The 8,840-nt window shown below is 31.1% G+C and overlaps 1 protein-coding gene across 1 annotated transcript; it reads left to right on the top strand.

Moving 5' to 3' along the window:
* Positions 1-4,767: 4,767 nt before the first annotated feature.
* Positions 4,768-8,016, top strand: LOC140870844 (transcription factor bHLH130-like). The gene is made up of 6 exons (XM_073273251.1): positions 4,768-5,612; positions 6,107-6,429; positions 6,530-6,706; positions 7,008-7,073; positions 7,474-7,542; positions 7,640-8,016. The coding sequence occupies exons 1-6, from the start codon at positions 5,174-5,176 to the stop codon at positions 7,685-7,687; spliced, it is 1,122 nt and encodes a 373-aa protein (XP_073129352.1). The 5' UTR covers positions 4,768-5,173; the 3' UTR covers positions 7,688-8,016.
* Positions 8,017-8,840: the final 824 nt, after the last annotated feature.

Genomic DNA, 8,840 nt, shown 5'->3' with positions numbered 1-8,840 from the left:
GTAAAAAAAACATATGATATCCCCTTTACAATCATTTGATTCAATGTTCAGATATTACTCCTCAATACTTAACCTATGTTACGAGAATAATAAAAATAATGCGCACAAATTTCTATATGATTGATAAGATTAATTTATTATCAGCTATAGATTTTAATAAACAACAAACATTTTATTCTAAACCTTATTATTTGCAAAACATATGTATAAAAATTTATATATTTTATTATTGTTATTATTATTATTATTATTATTATTATTATTATTATTATTATTATTATTATTATTATTATTATTATCATTATTATTTTTTGAAAAGTCTTTTTTTCTTCACTGATTTCTACGCCGCTTTTAACACAAGTCAATTTCAACCCTAGCCTCAAATGCATTTAGGCTTTAGCCGTCGGCAAAATAAATGTGTGAAATTGATGTGTCCCGTACTTCTCATGTGAGCCGATACTTTTCTATGTTCAAATGGCTTGGATTACTTTAATCAACTTAATGCAGGGATTATTAATTAATTAATTACCAAAGCCATATTGGAAACCTTCCTCCAAGTTCTTTGGGAATTTTAGAAAATATCTTAGATGGGAATTCTTTTTATGTTTTATGACATATAATTTAAATTATAACATAAAAATATATCGCAAATATATAAATTCGTAAATTGAGATCATAAAACGTACATAAACTTGCAAACAATTACATCATATATATATATATATATATATATATATATATATATTATGAATCAATCGTTTATTTCAGCACAAAGTTTTGGTCCTTTATCACCAAATTAAACCTCCTCCATAAATTTTATGAAATCCCAAAAAAAAAAAAAATTGTTTAATACATTGACTTTTTGCAGGGTTACAATTATATACATGTTTGGTTACAAATTAATTAACAAGTGGATGAAGGTTAGCCACGACTACAAACAATTATTTTATGATTAATATAATGCGTAAAAGGCAAAGTCAAGTACCCAAATAAACTTAAAATAATACGGGATCACATGATTTATTCATAAAAAAAATTGCAATTAATAGAATCACAGACAATAATGTTAACAAGCAACAAATTCTGTCCTAAATTTGAGTGCGACCATCACTAAATTCAAGCATTTCATAGCTGTAAGTTGCTGTATTTTTCATTATTTTAATTTAACTAACATACATGCACTGTAAAGAGTATTGTTGGCAGTATTAGTATTACTATAAATCAATTTAAAAAACTCTCAAAAAAAAATAAATCAAATTAAAAATAATATTTACATTTATAATTTCAAAATTTCTTCGGATTCAATTGATTTCTCTCGTTTATTCAAATTAGTGTAAGATATCTTAATATTACGTTTCATAAAATTGATCGATATAACTATTTCATATAATTTTTGTGTTAATATCTTATAACCCTAATTAAACTGAAAATAAAGTATTATTAAAAAGCATATTTATATCTTAAAAAGAAATTATGTTGTCAGTAAAACGTGGAAACATGCAGAGAGAATTGTGATGATACCAAAAATTTACCTTGGGTTTAGTCTGGTAGAGCGGATCTCCAAATCTCCCATGAAGCAGGTCGGGTTGGGTTCCACGTGCGTGAATGTGTAAGCAAGAAGTGAATAGAAAAAGTGAATGTGTAAAACCATGAATTATACATATATTTATAGGGGTTGGAGGGGTAAGTTATTGTATTAGGGTATAATTCTGCCCAAGGTAGGAACTTGTATCAAGTGGAACTCAACCACCACAACGGTTAGGATTCTTAGACCGACTTATGAATCATATCAAATCTATGATTTACTAGATCTTATCTTCATCTGTTAAAGATCCTCAAATATTTCTGTCAATCGAACCTTCTAAATGTGGGTCCGAGTCGGGCTTCTAGGTTTTCACTTGGTTTTGCCTTGATCTAGAAGCCATAACTCTCCTAGGATGCTTACCTGGGCCTCGACTTTTGTTTTTAGACCATACGCCTTTGGGCCAGCTCGGGTTTTGTTTCACCCAAATATAGTTCAGTCCAGCGGGCCTTCGTGGTTAGGACTTGTGCTTAGAATCACCACTTATTACCCTAGCTGGGTAATTTCAGACTGAACTTCTCATAAAATAGGATTAGATGAGCCTTAAAGTATCCTTCCGTAAATGCGGATTATTGGGCTCGGTTCGAATCAGATCCATATATTTTTTAGGAACATCAAATTGACTCAGGAGATCGATGGTATGCACAGTTTTTTTTTTACACGATCAGTTATTTTATATTTTATTAACACTAATTATGATTAAGATTAAAAATAGTCTATCCTATATTCTTATGAACTCAAAAGATTTAACAAGGTTGAGATAATGAGATTTTTTTTAATGAGTTGGCATTATATAAACCGATTTCACAGATTTATATCCACGAATAATCGGTTCCATCCATATTTAGAGGGAAAAATAATATTTTAGATATAAAAATTAATAATATTTTTATGCATCGAGTCGAATATAAAATTTGTATCACAAAATTAATCTGTAAGACGGTCTCACGTACCTTTTGTGTTTTATAATTTAGGAAAGTGAGAACATGAGAGATAATGGGTGTACAAATTTATTAAAACATACTTTTACATAATTTTTATGAATAATGTATTTATATATGTCAAATAGCTTGAAATGATTCTAAAATAAATACCAGAAGGAATCCATGCAGGGACGGAACTAGGATTTTTATTTGAGGGGGGCAAACTTATAAGTATATGTAATTATGGATTATTAGAAAATTTAAAATATATATATATATACATAATAAAGTAAAAATAATAATTTTTGATTCATATCATTGAGAAAGGTTTATTAAAATTTTGAAATTTTTTTTCTTATAATGAAATTTAAAATAAAAATTAAACATGTGGTTTAATATTAAATTATATAAAAGTTAAAAACAACTATTTTAAAGTTTTTCAATATTTATATTCTAAAATTAAAACTTTAATCACTGCAAAAAAAATATTTAACATGAATATTAAAAATTAAAATAATATGTAATTTTTTTTATTTACATGTATATTATATTTAGATTAATTACAATACTCACAATTTCAAACTAAGAAGTTATTAAATTTATTATGAAATTTTGAACAAAATATGCATAAGTGTAATATCAACGAATAAATGTTAAAACATTAATCTTCCATATTTAATTAAAAATTTAACACCTAACACTCCACGCTCGATGAAATTAAAATTGAAATAGTTAAATTAATCTAATTAATATATATATTTATGACATACTAACAGATATATTATTTTTCTGTTTTTTAGAATAGTGGTTATAATTTTAGTAGTTTGATACATTCAAAAATTGATGATTGTACAAGAAATCAAATTTAAAAATATAAATACTTATCTAAAGATAACTGTTTTTTATTTGTTAAATCATTGAATACATTTGTTTCAAATTTTTGCAATTAAATGTGATTCATATTATGTGAATTTTTGTATCAGAGTTTGTTCTTGCGGTATTAATGAAAAATATACATTGATCTCATAAATATAAAAAAGCTCATTTTTAAATTTTTTATTTAATTAATTATATAATGATATATATATATATATATATATATATATATATATACACACACAAAAGAATCCATGCTTATAATTTATAAATAATAATATTATAAACATGAAAATAATTTATCTAGGTGCGTTGCGTTATACAATTATCTTCTGGTCGAGTTAAAATAATATTAACAACTGAGTGGCATATATGTGGAATAATCGATGCTACATGAGATGAAATTCATTAATGTAAGTGGCAAATCATACGAATTGAATCCAAAAAATATTATATGAATGCCCCATTTTTCTTAAGAGACCCATAATATCCATGACGTTGAGATGACGGGGAGTCCATTTCAATTTTCAATGGTATTATCGACTCTCCCATTGCGTAATGTAACTCATTCATTCTATTTTTTTTAAATATAAATTATATCATTAATTAATCTATAAGAAAATTTTAAATAATTTTTTTGTGAGACGATCTCACAATTTTATGGTTGTGAGAAGAATGAGAAAAGTAATAGTATTTTTGACATATTTTTTTTAATAGATCGAGTCGGGTAGGAGACCTGTCTCACAAAATTGACTCATGAAATCGTCTCATAAAACTATTATGAGATGATTTTACGAGTCAATTTTGACAGAAAGATCTCTTATTCAACTCGAACCATGAACAAATATTATTCCATCGGTGCTACTCATTTAGACTTGTATGTTTTCATGAAGATTGAGAAAGTGTTTGGAAAATTAAGTTTTTTAATTCTCAATTTTCCTTTATTTAATTAAGATATTAATAAGATAAAATAATTGTAAAAATAATTAATAATATTAATTAATATGGATAAATTAATAAAATAATAGAAAATATAACATTAAATATGAAAAACTATATTATATAACTAGGACGAATGAAAAAAAAAATACAACATACAAGAATGAGACATAAGAAGTACTTTTTATGTAATATTATTTTTCATTGTAGAAATATATCATATAAACTCCTATGAAATGGTCTATCGATTACGTTTTTGAGAGTCAAATATCTTATTGACTAAAGTCATGAACAACCACTATATTTTATGCGACCTTACTTTTTATAGTATATATAATTTAGATGATTGGTGCATATGTGACAGCGTTTCACAATAGTTTTAATAGATATTTTATAGAAAAATAAAATAAAATTAGCTATATAAAACTAACGTCAGCAATGGATTTGCGAGAGGATAAACCCAAAGGGAAAGAGGAGCAGGAAGTAGTGCGAGCGAGGCAAATGGAGTCAATAAATACTAAATAGAGATTACAACAATTTTGAGCAAATCTGATTCCCTTTTTGCCTTTTCTGGTGCGGTTTGTGGATTTGCAGAAACAGGCTTTTTTTTTTTCCCACTGTAGATGTAGATTCTTGCAGGAATTTAATTGGCCGCCCCCTCGAATTCCGCCATGTTTCTTTCTCTTTCGAGAAATCAGTTGAAATAAAGAATAGCAGAAAGTTTCCATTTTGATGCTTGCTTCACTACTCCACCCAAAGCTTCGAATCCAAGATTTTTCAATCTCTCCAAATACCCGATCTTGAAGCCGCCATTAACGTTGACTTGGTTTCTTCTGCACCCCTCAGAATTAACATGAGCAGAAACGGCAGTAGCAGCTTTCTTTTCCCCAACAACAGCGGCAATATCAAGAATATTTCGGCCGAGGGGGAGTTCTTGAGGAGCAAAGAATCGATGGGGCCTGATTTGTTTGGGAACCAGCAAAATCAAGAGCAATGTTGTGGGTTAGCGAGGTATCGGACTGCTCCGGGTTCGTTTCTCGCAACCCTTTTGGAATCCACCGCAGACAATAACAGCAGCACTGGTGATGATTCTGAAGCTCTCTTCTCCGCTTTCATGGATAACGGCCACCTTGATCTGAACCAGATGCAGTGTTCGACGAAACAGGAGATTGGCGGGGAAATGGGGTATGTGGGATCTTATTCTGTGGGAATGGAGACTCAAGCTCATAAGGTGAATAACAATGGCACAAATCTTGCTAGGCAAACGAGTTCCCCTGCTGGATTTCTCTCTGGTAGGTTTCTTTATTATTCATTTTCATTGAGGTTCTCTGTTTCCTTCTCTTTAACGTTGTTTTTGGTGCTGTGATAATTCTGCTGTACTTTTTGCTGGAATTGCTGATTTTTAGTCTGTTTATGCTACAAATCCTTGATTCTGTATCTCAGGATAATACAATGAACCCTTGTGAGAACCAGAATAATAGGCCATGCTAGTTTCGTCGAGCAATTCACTTTTTGTGCTTTTGTTTTCTCACTTGTCATCCCATTTATCACATGCCGGAATTCGATTATCTAGAACCTTGCTGGTCAACCCTACCGCCGCATATTGGTTCTGTGTTTGTATGAGAGTATTAATTACTCAAGATTCCCGTTTGTTTGGTGGGAATTGGATTGGTAAAGGGTGATCAATGGAAAAGTTTTTATATAGTATTTGGCCTGTGTACTTCTAGTTCAAAATATATTCAAAATAGGCACAATTTTTGTGGACTAATATGTGTTTTCACCTCAGGATTAGCTTCAATGGGAGGGGTGGGGAATTACAGGATCCAAAATCACGCAGAACCAGCCAATTCATCGAGAGGTTTGAACAATCAAATCAACTTTTCGTCACCAACTTCAACGACCTCAAGATTCATGCCCACCATACCCGAGAACTGCAACGAGAGCATAGTCACAACTAGCTCCGAAGACAAACGGCCGGCGCCACATGGTTCTCGCATTCTTGACGGCAGAGAATACGAGCCGTGGAACGATTCTTCTTTCAATGGCTTGAAAAGAACTCGAGATGCTGATTTGAAGATGTTTTCCGGTTTCAATGGATTGGAAAATCAGGTTGAAATTTTGTTGTCTTTCCATTTAATTTTCTTGTGTTTTTGTGACTTTATTTTATTCTGATTGTCATTTTTTTTTTAAAAAAAATAATAATAATCAGAATGAGGAAATTACTCGGAAGAAGTCTCCAGGTTTAGTTCATCATTTGAGCTTGCCAAATACATCTACGAATACAGTCGAAATGCAAAAGTTCTTGCATTTTCAACAGGACACTGTTCCTTGTCAAATCCGGGCCAAACGAGGTTTTGCCACGCATCCGAGAAGTATAGCCGAAAGGGTAAATATCCTATTGCATAACCTAGTATCGAGCTTCTCATGTGGTTGCAGCAACAGGAATGATGATAGTACAAATCTTTACACCGTAAACCACCCAAGCTCTTGCTGTTGCATTAAAAATTGTTTTCCAACGATAACAACACAACTCAAATATTTTAAATCATGCAAAATTCTATTGTTCTGGTTCAATCATTATACCATTAGACAGACGAGGCGAGCATTGTTGCTCTAATTATCTAAAGATCAGAAGTAAAACTCGTCAAGATTTTGATGGCGAAAACATATTTTTTCTGGTTTTGTAGATGAGACGGACCAGAATAAGTGAAAAAATGAAGAAGCTGCAAGATCTTTTCCCAAATATGGACAAGGTACTTATTAAATTTTGTGGTCCCATTTGTTGGAAAATACACTTGCAAAGCCTGGTCATGTGAACCTCTTGTAATGGATGACATCTCGTGAGGTGCTGTTTGTGTATGGCAGATGTGCATGCACCAAGTGATCTTCACCCAATGCCCCGATACCTCGAATCGCCCCTATATTTTTACACGGTCCGATGCGATGTGTTGGGGATCAAAGGGTGGGGATTTGTCCATGCTAGAAGGATGTAGATCAATCCGCGTATAGCATGGCGATCATTTTTCGTCCAAAAATTTTGCAGAACTTGAGAATTTGATCAAAATGGTTCAATTTTGTTAATGATCTCCTTTCAGATTAAACTCTGCTTTCTTTGTTTTTTCCTTAATTTTTTATAATGTTATTGATTGGCAGCAAACAAATACATCAGATATGCTAGACCTGGCAGTTGAGTACATTAAAGACCTACAAAAACAAGTCAAGGTAAGAAAACTAACAAATCCCTTTCAATCAAACTTCACCCTTTTCACATGAAATTTCTCATCATCATTATCTTTTTATTTCATCCGTTATCATGTAGACACTCACGGATACGAGGGCGAGGTGCATCTGCTCACGAGGATCGTAATCGTAAGCGACAAATACGACTGCGACTTAGTCGCCTCTTTTGATAAGAACACATATATAATGCTGCGGCGCTGGACAAGAACACAGCGATGATGTCGATTCATGGCTACACGATGTGCATAATGGTGCAATACTTCAGGCATATTATGTGACTGTGTATTTAATTTAACCAGATAAGTTGTGGAATTAGCAAGACATCTATTATGTGGGAACTTGAATTGGTTCGCAGATAAGCTGTGATTGTGTATATTATGTGTTGGAGATTTCTTTTCTACCAAATAACAGTTAACAACCAAGTGGTTTTCTAAATGGTGGAAAGTGAAACAAGTTCCTGTCTGTAACCTTGTGCTACTAACCTGGCCATATTTCTAACAATAGTGCCATCTCATTAAGTTTATTCCTAGATAAATGTGATTAAGAGTTGGTTTTTATTTTTTATTTTTTTTAGTATCCATTACATCAGTCAATTCAGTCTATATCTATAACAAAAAGTAGTACTTCAAGGACTTTTGACATAATAAGTATTATATTTTTTCATGGGTTGGACTTTATCGAAATCATTTGCATATAGTCACAATAAATGAGTGTCAAATGCATATTAGATCGATTTCTGAAGGCAAAAAAAAAAAACAAAAAAAACTAAATAATGAAATTTATTATGAACTCCAAATGATAGAATTATTTGTCTCTGGTTATATTTTTATTTTTCGTCTCAAATTATTATATATACCTATGTGAGTACTAAACTTATACTCCAATAGACAAATGCAATCATATTTAGAAATATAAATTTATATTTAGTTTAGAGGGGAAAAAAAGCTATAAAAAAAAAACTTGGGTTGGGCCTTCTCCTTGATTTAGGAATCCAATCCAATTATCCAATGGTGCTAACTACACTATTCATCCCTCTTAATTTTTTTTAACCATTCCAATTTAAATTGAGTAAGTATTAATTAGGGATGACAATTTCCTCCGAATTCGATGGAGAATTCGATACCCGACTCGAATGGAGGAGAGTATGAAGTTTGGACCCGATTAAATAAATAGATAATTGAGTATGAGAATTTCGAATTTCGAAATTGAGGAGGATGTATTTACATCCTACCATCTCCGACCCGAATACTCGATTAAATATATATATATATATATATATA

The sequence above is a fragment of the Henckelia pumila genome, unplaced genomic scaffold (genome assembly GCF_033568475.1).
Source record: "Henckelia pumila isolate YLH828 unplaced genomic scaffold, ASM3356847v2 CTG_270:::fragment_1, whole genome shotgun sequence".
NCBI lineage: Eukaryota > Viridiplantae > Streptophyta > Magnoliopsida > Lamiales > Gesneriaceae > Henckelia > Henckelia pumila.
Note: the sequence above shows the minus strand (reverse complement) of the source record. Positions and strands in the feature narration are given on the sequence as shown.

Coding starts and splice junctions, on each gene's coding strand:
- LOC140870844 (XM_073273251.1), top strand. CDS start 5,174: ATGAGCAGAAACGGCAGTAGCAGCTTTCTTTTCCCCAACAACAGCGGC. Junction 6,430..6,529: donor TCAATGGATTGGAAAATCAG/GTTGAAATTTTG, acceptor AATAATAATCAG/AATGAGGAAATTACTCGGAA. Junction 6,707..7,007: donor CGAGAAGTATAGCCGAAAGG/GTAAATATCCTA, acceptor CTGGTTTTGTAG/ATGAGACGGACCAGAATAAG.